Source organism: Haemaphysalis longicornis, unplaced genomic scaffold (genome assembly GCF_048455015.1).
Source record: "Haemaphysalis longicornis isolate Haplotype H1 unplaced genomic scaffold, Haemaphysalis longicornis Haplotype H1 scaffold_3, whole genome shotgun sequence".
NCBI lineage: Eukaryota > Metazoa > Arthropoda > Arachnida > Ixodida > Ixodidae > Haemaphysalis > Haemaphysalis longicornis.
In genome coordinates, this window is record NW_027526335.1 from 919,784 (window position 1) to 938,914 (window position 19,131).

The 19,131-nt window shown below is 50.2% G+C and overlaps 1 protein-coding gene across 3 annotated transcripts in view; it reads right to left on the reverse strand.

The window, feature by feature from the left end:
• LOC144173832 (sushi, von Willebrand factor type A, EGF and pentraxin domain-containing protein 1-like) overlaps window positions 1-19,131 on the reverse strand; it is a 214,332-nt gene that overhangs the window by 73,829 nt on the left and 121,372 nt on the right. For all 3 annotated transcript variants that reach the window (XM_077702093.1, XM_077702092.1, XM_077702091.1), the window contains 5 exons: window positions 18,627-18,878; window positions 12,601-12,755; window positions 7,454-7,733; window positions 5,263-5,527; window positions 3,208-3,412 (listed from right to left, as the gene is read on the reverse strand). In XM_077702093.1, coding sequence (XP_077558219.1) covers window positions 3,208-3,412; window positions 5,263-5,527; window positions 7,454-7,733; window positions 12,601-12,755; window positions 18,627-18,878 — 1,157 coding nt within the window. The remainder of the gene's footprint in view (window positions 1-3,207; window positions 3,413-5,262; window positions 5,528-7,453; window positions 7,734-12,600; window positions 12,756-18,626; window positions 18,879-19,131) is intronic.

Here is a 19,131-nt window from a genome sequence, read left to right on the forward strand (position 1 = left end):
AGGAGCGCTGCTGATGAAGGGCAGCGACAACGGGTTACAGGTTTCTGGCTAAAACTATGTACTACATGTACTTCTTCGGCAGGTTTCTTTTTCATTGGGTGTGCCGTCTTTATTTCTGTTTAAAGTACACCCCTACAGTTCAGTTCGGAACCAAGACGCCCACGGAGCACAGTTTTCGAGAGAACCGCTTTGTCATGCCGCCATATGCGGTCAGAACCCTTTGTTGCGCCCGCCTCTAGATAAGCTCAGCGTCGACACCAGTGCGGAAACGTAGCCCGTCTCTAAGACTTTCAGCCCCCCCCCCTTCTCTGGAACATCTCCGTAGTCGGTGTTTTTGAAGATCTGTATGCCCGTGTTATCTGTCCTCCTCAACACGATCAATACAGTTCATTTCTGCATGGGTTTCGTTCTAGTGGTGTATGTGGCTTGCATCAATGTGCTGCTGTGAATTGATTTCACCGTCCCCTTCCCTCCCCCCCCCCCCTGTTCAAAATAATTTGAAATTACAAAGGAGTAGTGGACGTAAATCGGCTGTTAACGAAGGAGTACAGCCATTTTCTTTTGCCCTTGCGCTTTTTTAAGATCCCTATTCTAGCAATTTGCAGGGTATATAAGAAGTTTGAGAGCTATGCTAATGTCAAATGAGCGATGTTCCAGTACTCTACACCTTGCAGTATTGGGATGTTGACAGAAGCGTGACGATGATTGTTTGCACATTCGGATGTACTGTATTCTCTTTTACGTACGGATTGGCACTAGGGTTAGTTGTTTTCGGGTAAAACGCGATTTTACCTCCTGTTTACACCCCAACGTGTGTCAGGGGAATAGGGTTAAACCCGGTTTCCCCCTAATGGGCCTTTTCAAAGTAGCGATCAGCTCAATCACGCGCTGACGGCCCGCTGTTCTCAGCAGTACTTTCTGGAAGCAAGGCCGCCATACGCAGCTTTCGAACTCGGTGAGTACTGCATGACTCTACCGCTTGCTACCCCGGGCTTGCAGTGCTGTACTGATATTGTTGAGCCTGTAGCTAACGGAAGCGTTGATGTAGAGAAAACTTTCTCAGCTGGTCGAGAGAACTTTCTCCCAGCTGGGATAAGTTCAACGATAGCATAGGTCTCGAATGGAGACCGACATGTTGCGCATGCAGATGATAATCTATGTAAACAATTATGTATAAAAAAATTGATGACCAGATTTTTGTGAATAAAATGTTTCCTTTCTTAGAAGTTATCAATGCCCTTTACTATCAACATTACTGATTCATTTCCAAACAAACGCGAAATTTTAGAGAGTATTATATGATAGAAAACCACAATGTCTCCACGATTACCAGCTTGAAACAAACACCAATTTTAACGCGTTTGAGTCAAGAATCTCGCGATGCCTTCTGATCAAATAAGCTGAAGTATTGCATAGGACATCTGTGGATTTAACCCGAAAAAAAAAAAAGAATTATGGAATGGTTTTACAAACAAAAACAGTTTCTTTCCTGTTATCAATTTGAAACAAAACACCGGACTACTACCCCCATCACAATTGAAATAATACAAAAAAATTCGAAGATTTGGATAAAAACTTGAAGACTCGGAATGCCTGAAGACTAAAAAAAGTGGCCATAGCTTGGGAAAACGCCAACGTTATTCTGATCTTATAAGAAGGGAAATCCCAAAAACTTTGACAATTACAGAACCATCAGCCTACTCTCAGTTGTTTACAAGCGGTTTACCAAAGTTATAGTTGGCCGCATAGGTGATAGCCTGCAGTTTTCAACAACCCAAAGAGCAGGCTGGGTTTCAGAAAGGGTACGCAGCCATGGATTGCATCCATGTTGTCAGTCAAGTGATATAAAAATATTCAGAATACACTAAACCCCTCTATATGGCATTTATAGACTATGAGAAAGCTTTTGATTTTGTACTCACCACAGCCGTGCTAGAAGCACTAAAAGACCAGGGAATAGAGGAGGCCTACAAAAGGCTTCTGGAAGACATATATGAGAAATGCACCAGAAGGATAACAATCCATAAGCAAAGCGATAAATTCCCGATGCAAAAGGGAATAAGATAGGGAGATATAATCTCGCCAAAACTGCTCACAGCATGTATGGGGGGAGGGGGGTATTAGGAAGTTTGGGTGGAAAACATAGGATAAAGGATAAACGGGGAAAACTTGAGCCGTCTGAGTTTTGCGGACGGCACAGTCTTGCTGAGTGGGACTGCAGCAGCGCCGTACCAAGAGGGGGGGTTTGGGGGTTCGAACCCTTCCCGAAATCTTTTCCAGACAGCACGTAAGCAATACTTACTCTTGCTTTCAGAAAAACTACCCCCTTGCCAAAATCCATAGCCTCTCCCTCCCCCCGAAAAATTTTCTGGCTACGGCCCTGGACTGCATAACACATGCAAACACTGCTTGAGGAACTACAACCAGAAAGCACGGCCGTGGGACTAAAAATAAATATGAATAAATCTAAAGTAGTGAGAAATAAGCATGAAAAACCGTATTCTCCAGCTTAGAAAACGAAACGCTACAAGAAGTAAAAGAATATAACTACCTCGGACAGATGGTTAGTGCTGAGCCACGAGAGAGAAATCAGGCGCAGAATAGGTGTGGGTTGGGGTTCATTCTGCAAGCGTTCCCAAATAATCAAAACTAAGCTCCCTTTGTCGCTGAAAAGAAACATCTACAACAAGTGCATACTGCCAGTTATGACATACTGAACTAAAACTTGCCGCCTTATTATTAAATAACTACAAGCAAACTTACGTCAGCTCAATGGGCCGTGGAACGAATAATGGTAGGAGAAACACTCAGGGTCAGGAAACGAGCTACCTGGATCAGAGAACAAACTAGAGTAGAAAATACCATAGTTTAAATAAAGAAAAGGAAATGGACTTGGGCTGGCCATGTAGTGAGACGAACCGACAACCGGCGGAAAATTAGGGTAACCGAGTGGGTACCAAGAGATGGGTGTAAAAGAAGGGGAAGGGTAATTTCTGATGGAGGGGTGAAATAAAGAACTTCGGGGGTAAACTGTGGACTCGAGCAGCGCAGTACCGGAGTGGTTAGGGGTCAGTGGGAGAGCCGTTCGTCCTGCAGTGGACCTGAGTGGTTGTTGTTGTTGATGATGATGGTGGTGATAAAACCGGAGAGCGAACCCCTATTGTCTCCTTGCCATAAGAGCTGCCTCGTTGCTGTATGCGTACGTGCCTCAGCCACGTGTCCCGAGTAGGCTTCTATGCCGTTAAAGTCGCCTCCCACGTCGTCTTGGTCTTGACCGATGACCAGCATGCCCACGAAAAGGTACTCGCCAGCCGCCTTGACGCCTCTAATCTTCTCCTCCTGGTCCCAGTAGAAGACCCACTGCCCGTCCAGGCTGTCCCATGTGACTGCGCAGTGGTGCCACTGGCCATCACTGTGGGAGAGAACACCGCTGCAGTTAAAGGAGAAGCGTGGTATTAAGCTGTCAGCGTTCATGCGCGGTCGCTGGTAGCCATCGTCGTCTGATTAGGGTAGGGCAACTCCTAGCGTTGCCACTTATGAGGTCTTCAGGCCGACGTGGAACAGCTGTCGCTTCCCGTCCTTAAGTCAACAACGTCGCTCCCGGGAAAAAAATAGTTGTTAGCCATTAGTGCAAACCATTCTCACTGCCGCCAGCATTCAGCAGCTTGCATTTCTATGCAGGTGTCTTCTTTCGCAGCTCCGACACGGCTCGGAAATTAAGCACGAGAGGACGCACGAAGCTCCCTTTTGGCATTCGCCATTGCACTCCGTAGGTCGCGGTTCCGATCACTAAGCAGTCTGTGTGCCTGAGAATCTCCTCATACGAAATCTTCGGTGTATTTCAGTTGTGCTTACGGGGTCACAAGTAGAAGATGCGTAACTCCAGAACGCTAACATACAAACAAAATTAGGCGGAGTCGCTATGCCAAATGTCAGTGAAATGCGACATCATTCCAATGAAGCAAACCACAACGCACCATATACAGCTGTAAAATACAGGTTTTTCGACTGTCCGCCACATCCACAGGACCTGTCTGTCACAGCCATACAGTTGGCTCTCTGCCACAGCCGAGATAGCGCCTTGCGAGCGACAATTATTTACAGGAGGGGATATTTTGAGGAGGCAACGGCGTTTTACAGTAGCCAGCTCCGTTTCGAATTATAGCTTTCTACCTCTACCAGCCAACGATTCCTTTGTGACGTATGGCACAACAAACTCCCAACGCGGATGAGGAGGGGGAGGGTGGTTTTCGCTCCGGGAGCACAGTGTAGATGGCACGGCGATAGGGCGCTATTACCCAGCGTCCCCCGCGCGCAGCTCGCACCATAGGGCGCGTTGGAGGGACGGCTTTGTCGTCTGCTTTAGCGATGGTCGTTTTTGGCCTGTTCTCGCGTGCTTCGCGTCCATTCTAAGGTTCCTTCGCACGGCTTGAATAATTTGTTCGACAGTACCTCCAGGGTAACCCACAAACGATTAAATGGTCGTACGGAAAAGATGCGTTAAGGATTGGTTTACAGGACGGGAAAACAATATACAAACGACATACAGACATCTGGCCGCGAGAGAAACGCTACCTTTTGCGCCTTGCTTGCCACGAATGGGACTCCATTTTCTAAATTAAGGAATACCAATGCGGTAGTGTTCTAACAATTATTACAAAAGGCGAAAGGAGGGACTGGTTCTGATCAATAGCGGTTATAAAAGTTCCCCCAGCTTTCTCGAAATTCTCTAACATACTAAACTAACTAGTTTAAATCGGTATAAATTGGAATCAGTAATTTCACATGCCGAATTGTTTCGGTGTTGTCTGCGCTTGTGTCGCGCAGTGTTGTAGCCCCAAGCTAGCACATCAGGATGGCTAGGTTGCGTTGTCTCACCATTCGAAGGACGCTCCTCCTCTCCGTTTTCTCTCACTTCTGACTCACGCCCGGTCTACAGCGGCGGCGTCATCAACCGCTCTAGCCCCGCCATGGCCGACGCTCCTGCGTTCGGAACGCCGCTCCCACGAATTCCACGCAACGGCTGGCAGAATGTCTGGTTTCGCTCTTTGTAAAGCCACGTGTATAAATTCAAGTGCCGTCGCATGGGCAATTGTTGTGGGTGTCGTTTAAAGCTTTGCTTTCCAACCACCTTCACGTCGTCGATTGGAGCCATTTTTTTTTCTTGAGGCGAGACGCACCATTGCAAACCGGAAGAAGTAGACAAAGAACGCTCTCGCAACCATAAAGTGTGGGGCATGTGCATAGAGGAATGCCTCTTACTTGGCGACAGTCTGCGTGTCGTAGCTCTCCCCGAAAATGTAGAGGAGCAGCTTGTTGGGGTCCGAGAGGGTGAGCGCGTTGTCTTGCAGTTCTGTTGTGCCGGGATGGACGAAAGCATACGAGGCCACCGTACCGCGCTCCTTGGTCTGCGTTGTCTTCATGTGGAAGGACAGCGTGACGGCGCGGAGGTGGCGCTTCACGGCAACCTTGGCGAAGTTCAGCACAGAGGCGTTCGGGAAGTGCAGCGTGAAATTGGACGGGAGCACTGGGGAGAGAGAGAGAAGAAACTTTATTTGTCTCTGGGATTAGGAAGGGGGTTGGGGTGGCAAAATTTCATAAGGCCTGCGCGACATTGCGAACAGTTGATCGGAGATGTCTGGGCTCCCCAGGGCCTGTTCCCAGAGAGAGGGTATGTGGAAGCTGCCCACTCACAAAGAGAGTGGGTGTCCAGAGACCCACGCGGCTGAGCGGTCAGGTGGCGCTAAATGGGGGAAGGTATGTGTTCGCAGAATCTGGCACATGGGAGCTGCAGCGAGTGTGAGGGAGGGGTGGTGGGGATGGAAACGTGGCAGGAAAGGTGAGCTCGTGTGAGCGGAAAATTTATTGGGCGGCCGCTTCTCTCTGGAGCTGCATTGTCAAGACTGGCTCATGCGGCTGTTCCTGACTACGTCTGCAAGTGCGGGGGTGTGGTCCGTTGTCGCAATGACATTTATTCTAATTCCACATGCGTCGGGATTAGGTTTGCCCAAAGGTGCCGTCAGTTGAAGCTCGTAAAAATATGCTCACACTACTCACACGATACGTTCTTGTTTTATCAAACGGGAATAAAAATCCCTCACGCAGGTGGTTTCAGCCGACTGCATAATTATATTCTTCGCATCCCTTAAAGGGGCCATGAAGACAGAATAGAAGTTTGTTTTATTCGAAAGATTTCGTGTTTTATAGCGTCCCCGACGCTTGTCCGGATGCAAACGATGTTTTATTCAATGAGAAATTAATGAATTTAGGTGAATATTTCGATTTTCAAGCTAAATCGTGTGTTTTTGTGGTCTGCAATGACATCACAGTAACCGACCGCTCTGAAGCCTATTGGGAAGCCTTGTTTACCGTAAGTTAACCTAGATGGCGCCACCATACCGTTGCACACCGTTTTCTGCCTCTGGTTAGTTTTTGACCACATTTGAACCTGGCTTGTTTTTGTTCAGATAGAAAATAATCGTTTCGTGAAACATAGTCTCTGATCGACAAATATGGTCACGTAATACACTGTGGCTTGCGTCAATCGGCCAGTGTCGTTTGAGACTACCCCAAGGAGCCGCATTCCTGTGCAGCTAAACCAAGCACAGTGCACGCAGTACCAACAGCATTACGCATCGGTACTTCTATGTTTACGTGTGCTTTCGTAACTCCCAATGTTTGTTCCACCATTCTTACTGCTTTAAAAAGAATGTGCCCTAAATTTAAGCGCAAATAGCTCGTTAGGCAAGCTTATAAGCTCTGCATAATTTGTGTCTGCTTTTGCCGTCTTCCGCCAATCGCAGAGCTGGCTGCTATAACATCATAGGTTCTGTTGCGGGAAATGAGCGAGTGGGTCGCATGGTCATTCCCTATTTTCCTGAATATATAGCTCACTTCAGCGAAGTTTACGATAAAAGTGGTGTCAGTATGATTCTAACGAGGCAGTCTTTTGAATGATCCAAACTTGTGTTTTGTCTTCATGGCCCCTTTAAGCAACCCGAGTATTTTATCATTTTTTAAAATTTATTCTGTCGCAAGGAATGGTTTGTCTTTACTGCACCTAGCAGCCCAGTATAGTTGAAACAACATATATCTAACATGGAAGAGGTCGGCATATAGCTTCATATCATCGATAATGCGGCATACGAAACACATCATGTGAACGAGCAGTTGCTCATGGAATGTTCAGACTGCTTCTTCAGCGAGAACGCCGGCGTGCGGATATTTGGGCGCACGTTAAAGAGCCCCGGGGAGTCAAGATTATTCCGGAGCCCTTCACTACGGTGCTCGTCATAGCGCATGTGTAGCATCGGTCCGTTCAACCCCACAATCAACCAATTAATCAAACTGCTCCCTTTCAGTAATCACTCGAAACAACCGAGATCGGCACATCTTGGTTAAGGTCCATCCAAAAGGCCGCAAAGCGCCTCGTGTTGCGAAAGTGTACGCTCACCTGCCGCACAAGTGGCTCCCGCGTAGGGGCCGCGACAGCTGCACGTGAACGACGCCAGCCCGTCGACGCACGTGCCGCCGTTGAGGCAGGGCGCAGAAGCGCAGTCGTCCACGTCCGTCTCGCACGTCCTCCCTTCGTATCCGCGCGGGCAAACGCACTCGAACGAGTCGTCCTTCTTCACGCACGTTCCGTTGTTGAGGCACGGGTTGGGCCGGCAGGCGTGCTCTTTTACCTCGCATGTTTTACCGCTGAAACCTTGAGGACAGCAGCACCGGAAGCCCTGATAAAAAGGACTAAACTAGCATCATCCCGGACGTTACGGGCTGTTAAATAAGAGAAAGAGCTTTACAGACGTTGATATGGTTAGACCTTTTCGACTTTTCAGCAGCTTGCCATCATTCCCGTGGAAAGAAAGGAAACAAAGCAGCTTTTTTGTCACGTTTTGGACAGCTGCCACCATGCTCCCCTGCTTCGCGTGACGTCTCCAAGGTGATTACGTAAGAGTAGCACACGATACTCTAACAGCAGGGGCACCCCAACCCCATGTCGTACTGCATTTGGAATGAGCACAAGTTCGGGCAGGCAAATTATCAGGCTTTTAAAGCGAAGCTCTGTTTGTCAATGCTCCAGGGCTTAGAGTTCGTCGTCGTATCCCGCCTAGTAGGTGATGTGATCACCCGCGACACCAGCGCGTATGCGTGCACAAAAGCAAAGCAAGGTGTAAAGCAGCCACGCCAAACACAAACAGACCGCTGAGGTTACGCTTACCACTCTCTCCGCAAGTCAGCTGTTGCCACCCACAGGCGCATTACAGCGCATGTGCCCAGATAGTGAAACTTCGCATTGTGAGTGAGTGTTTAGGGTGCTCGTGTGTCGCGGCACTGAATGGCCAATGAGAAATGTCTGAATTACTTAGGCAACTAGAGCACTGAATTCGTGAGCATGTGCACCAACCTGAGCATGAGCATAGATGATAACGTTACAATTTACTAAGATTACAACGTGTGCATTAGATCTGCGGAATTTATTTTTATGTACACTCTTTGTCAAACTTTTGTGGGCCCCGTGGCCGGAGCAACCACGCGGCCACGCAGCGGCGCTACGGCTGCCGCTATCGGCTGGTAGCGCGACTAAAGAGAGCGAGGGGAACTTTCGCTCTTGCCTTCGTATGTCCGGCGCGAAGTGCCTGCGCTGAAAAGAAATGCCACGCACTGCTCTTGTCGCGCTAGGCACACAACCAAGGCAAGGGGGAAAGTTCCCCTCGCTCTCTTTAGCCGCGCTACCAGCCGAAGCGGCAGCCGGAGCGCCGCTGCGTGGCCGCGTGGCTGCTCCGGCCACGGTCGCCGTGGCCCACAAAATTTTGACAAAGTCTGTACCCTTGGTTTTCTTATTCTTCAGACTGTCGTATTTGTGGGCAGTTTTGTAGAAGTAATCAACGAAATATCTGGGGAACAAAACGTTGCAGGGAGAAATATAAGAACATCGTAATCATGTCTTGAAAAAAAAAAAGTAGCGCCAATCCACCCTGTTAATTTGGTTAGAAAGCAAAGCTGTAAACGGCACCCACAACGATTACCCATGCGACGTCACTTAAATTCACTCACGTCGCTCTACAACTAGCGAAACCAGAGAGAAGTGAAATTCACCTCTAGTACTTCAGACAGATATTCTTTGTAAGGTTAAATTAATGCATGATGCCTGAACCATGGTTGGTTGAGTTGTATTGGGGTATCACATGAGTGAAAACTCTTTTTTTATAAAATTAAAGCTCAAACCCAGTGTTTGACGATCTCACTTCTCGGTCTCTGCCGTCGCGGACGGAGGCGACGAGATCGGCGGCAGAGGCGGCGAGGAGCAGGAGAAGGAGGAGGAGAGGGCGGAAGTGGAGGAAAAATACTTCTGTAGAGTGCCGATCAGGCGAGAGAGACACCACCAGACATCTTGCCGCAACCGGAACCTGATTTTTATTCTCTGCGCGTGGTTCGGATACTCACGCAAGCACCCGCGGTAGATGATGGTGATGATTGAGCGTAGGCGATGATGATGGGCGCTGCTGCGGTGATGATGATGATGCCGCTACACTTCTATTCAGATTTCTGAGCGGCCCAGAGTGCGGCCCAGGGGAGTGGTTCCTTCTTCACTGTAGCCCATATTCAGAACGCGCTGTCTGAGCTCTGTCCACCAGCTGAAGCTGGTTAGGCAGGGAGGGGCTGGAGAGCAGCATCTCCCAGGGCCCTGGTTCGTTAGCTGACGGAAAGAGAGGAGGGTGCTCAGGGCTGATGTCGTACACCCGATTATGTGGCACAGTGTTCCCACTTCTGGGCAAAATTTACATTCAGCGTCATAGTGATTCGGGTGCTTTAAGTGAAGACGCGTCTGGTGTGGGAAGGAGCCGGATTGTATAAGCCGTAGGGTAGTTTGTTGTTCTATGGAAAGGTCAGGGTAAGGCGAAGGTACGGTCTCTCTCAGAAGGCAATAATGCTGGGTTATGTCCCTGAAGGAGACAAGCGGGTGACTGTCTTCGCGCAGCTCCATAGCACGGGGGCAAAAGTGCAGGCTTGGTGGGTGTATTCATTGCCCTCCATGGTAGCGTGAGCTGAATGGAACCAATTGGGGAGTGCTTTTAGCCCACGCAGTCCAGGTCGGGACACCAAACCCGACTGGTAGTTCCGGTAGGCTTGTTGGAAATCGGTGACTACCTTACGAACCCCTGGTTGAGTGAGAGCCAAGGCGATAGTTGCCCCTTCTGCTGCCGTAATGTCTTCGGTATTGAGTGAGGCACAAGCAAGGAGGTTGGTTCTGGAGGGAGCCACGATGATGGCGTACTGCTGCCCTCGATGTTGGGAGGCGTCTGTGTAGATAACTGCATGATCCCCACCGAGGGTGGTGTTGAGCGTTTGAGCCCGTGCTTGTCGGCGACCCTCGTCGTGTGAGGGGTTCATATCTCGAAGCAGAGAGAGCATCTTTAGTCCTTGTAGCCAAAAGTCCAGCAGTACATCAAGCGGAGTGACATTCTGTGCGGCCCAGCCAATCTGGTTAAGGTTGCGGTGACCCGCCGCAGTTCTGCTCATTCGGAGCTTCTGGATAGAAAGATGGCCCTCTATCAGCTCGTCCACCGTGTTGTGGAGCCCAGTGCTAAGCAGCCTCTCTGTGGACGCACTCATGGGAAGACCAATAGCTTGCTCAGCCGCCTTTCTAAACATTATATCAAGCATCTTTATGTTTTCCTTGCCGAGAAGAAGACAGGGGGTTGACGTAAGTGATTTTCGAGAAGAGAAAAGCCTGAATTAATCGAAAGGGATCGGATTCCTTGAGGCCTCGTTTCATGGTGGCAACTCGCCCGAAGACGTGTGAGATTTTATTGATGCTGTGTTTGAGGTGCTGCAAGGATACGTCACTCTTGGTGTTGGCCTGAAGATGTAGGCCCGCGATCCTGATGCTGGGGCTTGGAGTGATGGCCTGGCCTTCAAGGAGTATTTGAATGTGTTCCCTCAGGTGTCGTTTGGCGTGAGGGCCGACGACAAGGAGATGAGAGTTTTTACGTGAACACTGGAAGCCACGTGCTTTAGCACGTTGGCGTACTAGAAGTGAGATGCCATGGGTTGGTGTGAGCTTGCTTTAATCGCTATCGCGTGGCATTCAGCGAGAATACAGGGGTTAAACCCGTAGATGCGCTTGGTGAGTGCACCACTCGTCTTCCCCGTCTCCGCGTGGGCCCGTAGCTAAATCGGTAAGACAACGGGTTCTGGATTTGTTACTCTATTAGTTCCAGGTTGTATTCTTGGCGGTGCCAGTAAATTATTTTATTTGTTCGCGGGAGTTTCCTGTTGACAGCAAAGGTCGTGAAAGAACCCTTGGGGGGGGGGGGGATAGGTAAAAAGCTTTGCTTTAAAAGATAGTCGTGAACCTAAACTTACACTGTACACCAGTAATGCTGAAAGCTCTGGTACATGAGCAGTGGCTTTTTAATGCGGAAGCTGTCAATTGCATTATGAAGGCAGCAGTTGGTTGGTGATGCAGCCGTTCGCATCACCAAGGAAGTTGAGACTTATCGAGAAATCAACTGAGACGCAGGAATTGCGAGGTTTCAACCTTTTCAAGAAGGCTGTCATTTTAAATGGCAACGCTGGCGGCAATACGTGCTGCCTTCGTGTCGGTTTCGACTTGTGATGCTCGATGGGTTGAACAGAGAACCTCGAAACCAATACTTTTCACTCGTGATTAATGTATTAACTAAGGGGCGGGTCCTTACACTCTATTTGCATAATCAGTGCAGCGCTGTAGAAGCTCGAAACTCGAAGCGTGAAGCGATCACTCCAGCTGTGCGCAAAACGAGGAATACCTGCGTGACTGGAGCAGAAGCTGTAGGAGCGGTTTGTACGTGTGCGTGTGTGCGTGCGCGCGTGTGTTTGTGTGTGTGTGAACACTGTTATCGGTGCATCTGCGGCGCTGGCTGGCTGCTTCCGCTGTGGCTAGCCTTTCCCTACAGCTTCCCGCTGTACCTTTTCAAAGTCTGCACGAAGCTCGGGAAACTTCTATGCCCAAAGATGCTACCGATGCCAATACGCTGTCCTATGCCCCAAGATGGTACTGGACTTAAGGTCGCCTTGGCACACCGACGAAGAGTGCAAGAATATTTTTCCACCAGCGTCATCAGCAGTGCCTCGGGGACCTGAGAACTGGGGCTGGTATATTTGCCACTACTTCTGCGGAGATAACTTCAATATTTACTTGTGTCTCCACCTTAGCTGTATCAATCAAGGAGCCAAAAGATGCGCAACTCTCAACTTTCGGTAAAAAGATAACACATGCCTGACAACTATCTAGCACGCCATTGCGCCCAAGCTCTCCCGGACGCCTCAGAACCAGTTGTTCGTTTTTTTTTTTTGCTCTCGTCTGACTATATAGCATGGTGATTCCACCAGCGGCCGATCAGCTGTTCGGACTAAGGCCCAAACAAACACGAACAGCGATAATTAGCCGATTGAGCAGCGTCATTCAAAACGGCACCGGACATCCTAATCACAGAAAGGCAAGTGGGTGCACTTTGTCCGTATTAGCTCAGCAAAGCGTCCTGGAGGCTGCAATTATTGTGCTTTTTCTGGGAACTCAAAGGGAATCAGGGGGTAGCGGCAGTGGGTTCCCACCTTGAGGTTTTCGAAGCAGGAGCCACCGTTGAGGCAGGGCCGGGTGGAGCAGTCGTGGTAGGTCGCCTCGCAGCGCTTGCCCGAGAAGCCCTTCGGGCACTTACAGGCGAACTTGTTGACGCCGTCGATGCAAGTGGCGCCGTTCTGGCAGGGGCCTGCAAGGAGGCCAGAGGGGAGCACGCACGGCCTCAATCGCTTCATTTATTGATTGATTGATTGTAGGGTCTAACGCAACGTAGGCGAGGAGGCGCGCCGTAGTGGAGGGCTCCGGATTAATTTTTGACCACCTGGGGATCTTTAACGTGCGCCGAAATCTCGTACACACGGGCGTTTTTGCTTTTCGCCTCCATCAGAAAAGCAGCCGCCGCGGCCGGGAATCTAACCCGCGACCTACGCCTCAAACGCGTTTCATCCCACTTTATACCGTGTGAGTATCGGAATGCTATGAGGTCGGGCGGTCGGGTGTCAGCCCGGCACTTGGCAATGCGGTTGAAGCAGGAAGGCGTGTCGAGATCGATCAACTATGACTTTCTGTGGCCGGGGGAAGTAACGCACCCCTGTAATCCAGCGTGAGAGGAGGCCGGCAAGTCAAGTTGCAAAGTAGCAAGTGCTGGTCAGCGTACAGTCGTTTGTATTGGGACTACCGATTAAATTCGGGAAACCATTATGGGCCGGGGGACTGGCGACCCTTGTAACCGCAAGCTTTGGCGGGGCCAGCGACCTGATCGCAATATGTCGGGGGGAGTGACAGACCCCTGTAACCGAACGTCAATGGGGGCTAGATGTTGTACAGTCCGTATGGGGCCGGGGGGGGGGGGGTCGCGCCCCCCTGTAACCTTGCTGTGAGGGGCCTATAGACTGATCTTTACTAGCTGAGGCGCATGCGAACCTCGTCACCCAAATGCCACTGGGACGTACTTTCACGAGCTACTTGGTGTCCCGCACGGGGAAAACGGGGAAAGGTGAGGTTAGTACACCGACCGCGGAAACTCTCCTGGCTTAGTAACGGCTAGTAGGCCCGGACCGATCTCCTCTGCCATATGCAAGGCAATGCCCGAAGACTCTTGTTCCTATGAGCGACAGAGTAGGCAAAGAGGAGGACATAAGAATAGTCCCGATGTGCCGCAGGGACCTTGCGAACGGGCCGTTGAGGCACAGTTCGCATACAAACTTCCGGAGTCCGGAGACCGTGAAAAGCAGGTGTTGCAAGTACCCGTGTATAGTGGAAAGCTTCACTGGTGATCCGTGAGTACCTGGTGCGGGGCCGTCGGTCAAGGACGTTAGTACGCATCGGCCGCTGAGCTGGGGGTCGGGAGGGGGCCCGGCCGTTGCCACCAAATAGGGTACTTCCTGTCTCCGACAGTTGGGGCCCAGTTATCGGACCCTATGGATGAGCGGTAACCCGTGGCAGGGACCGCATATTTGGCAGCAATTGGCACTGTCTGATGCCCTCGCTGAGCAATCAGTCTTGGAAGAGAGTCAGACAAAAGGATTGGAGCAAAATTGCTCCCCCCATTCCCACCCTTCTGCCCATAACCCATCCCGATGTCCAAGTTCCCGTTCCCAGCAACCCACCCTATCCGGCTTTTTCCTAGGGGGGACAAGGGGGGTCCCCCCGGGCTCGTCCCCCTGGCGGTGGGTCGCAAGAAAGCTTTTCCCGTTAATTTCTCTCCACCTTCAGGTGGACAAAATTCTCTTTGCCGGTTGGCCCTTTTTTGTATGTTGCAATTGGGTATAACCGGTTATACTACGGTGGTGCCGGGGAGCTATTGAAAGCTCCATTTACTCGATGGTGCTGGTTACGCTGGTTTAAGTGCGAGCAAGCAAGCAACCATGCAAGGATAGGCGAGTGCTGCAGGATCGCGCAGCCGTCGAAAGCATGCTGGGAAACAAGGAAACTATCAACGATGACAGAAATAAGGCAAAATTTAGCTTGCCAATGATTGGATAAACATTAAGATAACCAATAAGAGAATAGTTAGACAAGCAATGGCGCCTTAAACCAGAGAGTGCGCGTTCATGCGAAATACGGGTTCACTTGGTTGACCGACCCTCGAAGTTTCTAAGCATAGTGCATCGCAAGCATGTTCCAAGTATTCCGCTAATACTGGCGCATAATACAGCTTCCACACGCAGAGCAGCTCGTTAGGTGGCCACACTAGAAGTTCCACAAGAAACCATTTGCAGCTCTTCGTGCTCGTCGTTCAGATTTTGTTACCCCCGCAGCGACGCCAAGTTGGCGGTGGCATTACCTCATAGCTCATCTTTGGTGCTAGGCCACATCGGTGCTACGCGCGTGAGTTCGATGCCTGATAACGTGCCATGACGTCACCTCTGACGTCAGGCATGCTCACGCGTGCCCGAAATTCCGCTATCGCTCTACACACAACTCTCTGGGAGTTCTGGGATTGGTTGCTATTATGGTCAGTAATGCATGTTGTTGGGCTAGTTGGTTCATCGTGCTCATACGTAAAACTGCGCATACGGACGGGACAAGGAAGACAAGAGACAGGACGAGCGCCGAATCACAACTAGTTTAACATGCTAACTGAACATGCTAATATACCCACACCAGCACATGGGCGCACATGTCATCGTCCTTATCCCACGATGTAACGGTTTAAACATTCATACTCATTTTCATATAAAGATATGGATAACATGCGTAACAAAACGGGTTCCCACCTTCCGCACCACTGCATGGTTTGCGAAAGCAATCCATGCGAGCAGGTTTTGAACTAGACGAAGGTGCTGAGCAAAAGCCGAGAACAGGTGGCAAGGCAATTAATCCAGGCATTTTTCATTCGAAAGCATGGCGAACAGTGCGTGAGTGAACGATCCATAACTTTGTATGGAAATGAGTATGCATTTTTAAACCTTTATATCATGTGATAAGGATGGTGACATATGTGTGCATGTGCTGGTGTGGGTATATTAGAATGTTCAATTTTTCAATAAACTAGTTGTGAGTCTGCGCTCGTTCTGTCTCTTCTCTTCCTTGTCCCGTCCGTATGCGCAGTTTTACGTATGCTATTATGCTGTTCGCTTTGCATAAAATTACTAACCTCAGGGGTGACAAATTTCAACTCAGCTCGCCATCTCCGTAGACGCTGAGAGCCTGAAGAGCGCCAAACCTGTCCGTCGTCTCAGCTGCTTGTTCGCGTTCTCTTGTTTGATTTTGCGGTGTCTTACCACTGGCTTGCTTGTTTGCTTGCTTTAAAAGCACCTTGCTGGACAGCCACAAGGCTCTGGCGTATTAAAAGACGCGTTCAGCATAACGCCCGACGACCCATCAATTTTTTTTTAGTTTTTAGTTTTGCTCCCCTCTTGAACTTAAACAGGCCATGCAGACAAGATGTAAGTTTCTTTCTTCGAAAGATTGCCTCGCTAAAACAACGCTGACACCACTTTCAATGCGAACTTCACTCAAAAATTCCCGGGCCATCTCCACTAACGTGAAATCTCGGGAGGGGCGAAGCATGCATTGTATAAGTGTATTCTTGGCGCCCTGGCATTTTTGCCAACGGAGATGAAACCGTTGGTCGGTGGAGGTATAGAGCTTTGCTGTAAAAGTCTCGTGTCTTTGAAGCACGAAGCGTCCCAGTGCGAGGCGTAAACGAGTGTCCCGGTGTATTTAAAGCAAAGCTTTCTACCTCTACCAGCCAACGGTTCTTTCGCGGCGTGCGGTACAATAATCTCCCAACGCGGCGGAGGCGGCGGCTTAGGCGGGGGGAGGGGGCGAGGGATTCACTCACGGAGCACACTGTAGATGGGGCGGCGAATTTACCCAGCGTCCCCCCGCGCGGAGGTGCCTGCTCGCCGACGGGCGTGTCGGCGGTACGGCTTTGTCGTCTGCTTAAGCGACGGTTGTTATGGGCCTGTTTTGGCGCAGGTTCACGTCCATTGCGCGCTTCCTTCGCACCGCTGTATTAACTTGTTCGACAGCACCTCCTGGGTAACCCGCACCCGACGGAATTAAGTGGTCGTACGGCAAAGTTACGTTAAGGATTGGTTTGCAGGGCGGGAAACCAAAATGTGCAAGCCACATACAGACATCTGGCCTCTAGAGAAGCGCTACCTTTTGCGCACTGCTTGAATGGGACTCCGTTTTCTAAATTGGTGATTACGAATTTGGTTGTGTTTTAAGAGGTATTACAAAAGGCGAAAGGAGCAACTGGTTCTGATAAATAGCGATTATAAAAGTTCCCTCAGCTTTCGCGCAATCTGAAATTTACTAAACTAACTTAGTTTAAATCGGTATAAATGGGAATCACTAAGCTCACATGCCGAATTGTTTCGGTCTCTGCGTTCGTGTCGCCTGGTGGTGTAGCCCCAAGCTAGCACATCAGGATGGCTGAGTTCGCGCTGTCTCACCGTTCGAAAGACGCTCCTCTCCGTATTCTCACATTTCCGGCTCACGCCAGGCCTACAGCGGCGGCGTCGTCCGCCGCTGCTGCGTTCGGGACGCCGCCCCAGCGAATACCAGGTAACGGCTGGCAGAATCTCTGGTTTCACTCTTTGTAGAACCAGGTGTGTGAATTCAAGTGACGTCGCATGGGATATTGTTGTGGGTGTCGTTTAAAGCTTCGCTTTCCAGCCAGCTTCACAGGCAATTTTTCTTAGTATGCGTTAAGAAGCGCTCCAGCGCGAGGCTAAAGTATTCTAGTTCACTATAGCGAGGCGTAAACGCGTGTCCCGGTGTTTTTTAGCACGCGTTACGAAGCGTTATAGCGCGAGGCGTAAATGAGTGCGACGGTATTTTAGCACCATGACTACATAAGTCGACGATTACGACGACTACAGGAGACGCCATCAGCCCCTGCCCCTAAGGGGCCTCACCCCTAATAAGCTATATAATTAGGGAAAAAGAGGCTGGCCATGCGACCCACAAGGTCATTTCCCGCGCTGCAGCCTATGACGTAATATCACGCACAGCTGAGCGATGGGCTGAGGACGGTAAAAGCAAACGCTAATCGGACAGGGATCATAAGCTTGCAGAACGAGCTTTTTGGCTTAAATTTAGGGCCAATCTTTTTCCAGCATTAAGAATGTTGGGGTGAACAATTGAAGTTATGAATGGACACGTAAACACCGAAGCACTTAGTGCGGCACTTTTCCGGCTGACAGCGCTTTACACAGCCGTCGGACGCTTTAGACTTGTCTGACACAACACTGACCAACTGACGTCAGCGGCACGGCCTTTTACGTGCCCATATTTGTCGAGTCACAGCTTATGTTTTAGGAAGCGATTGGTATGAACCCTAATAAAAATACGGCGGGTATAGAAGTCCAAGCCCAAGCAAAATGGGAGCACTGGCACTCCAGTGGTATTGCAGCACCATCCATGCAAGTAGGTGATAAACAACATAGCCAAACGGCCATCTGTGAGATGGTCGCAGCCCTGGTCAGCAGGACTGTCTTTATAGGGGATCCCCGATTTTTCAGTCCTGGACGGTCCCCGGGAAGTCCGGGGACTGCGTTCGGATTAAAAGGCTCATAGGAATACATTGGAAAATCGAGCCTCTGATCGCTTCCCGGGCAGTCCGCGGACGATCCGGGACTGATAATCGAGGAGGCCCAGTGTTAAGCCCCTGCTCTGGATACGTCATTGTCAATGTCACGAAACACAACATTTAGCGGGAAAATTAAAATTTTGAATTAAAATTTTTTATTTCTCAGTGAACAAAGCATCGTTTGCTGCCGGACGAGCGCTGAGGGCACTGTAAAACACCAAATCTCTAACTGTAAAACACCAAAGCCTAAATCTCGCACCCCGAGGCATAATCCGCTCTAAACACGAAGTCGCGGGTTCGATTCCCGGCCGCGGCGGCCGCTTTTCTGATGGAGGCGAAAAGCAAAAACGCCCGTGTGTACGAGATTTCGGCGCACGATAAAGATCCACAGGTGGTCAAAATTAATCCGGAGCCCTCAACTACGGCGCGCCTCATTGCCTGCGTTGCGTCGGCGCGATAAACCCCACAATCAATCAATTAATCCGCTCTAAACGGCACCACCTAGCGTCTCACCGGATGCGCAGTCGTCCACGTTGAGCTCGCACGCGGATCCTGCGTATCCGGCAGGGCAGAGGCAGCTGAACGAGTTGAGGCCGTCGACGCACGTTCCGCCGTTCTGGCACAGACCCGGCGCGCAGTCGTCTGCGTCCTGCTCGCAGTGCACTCCACTCAGGCCTTCGGGGCAGACGCACTGGAAGCCGTGCGTCAGGTCCACGCACGTGGAGCCGTTGGCACAGGGGCTCAGAGCGCTGCACAGGTTGAGGGCTGGAAGCAACGAGACGTCGGTTCAAGGGATGATCAGCTCGAGTTACTGAAACTTTGTTCGCTTCAGCTGCGAAACAACAGTGGCGCGGGAAGAACGATGGTTCATAGACGACATGCCGGCCTTAGTAAAAATGAAAGTGGGTCCTAACAGAAAGCACGCAGACAAAAACGTTAACCTTTGCCCTGCGTTTCCTGCTACTCATTCTCTCCAAAGCTGTGATACCGAATGGTTGTTAATATGGTTCTGACCTTT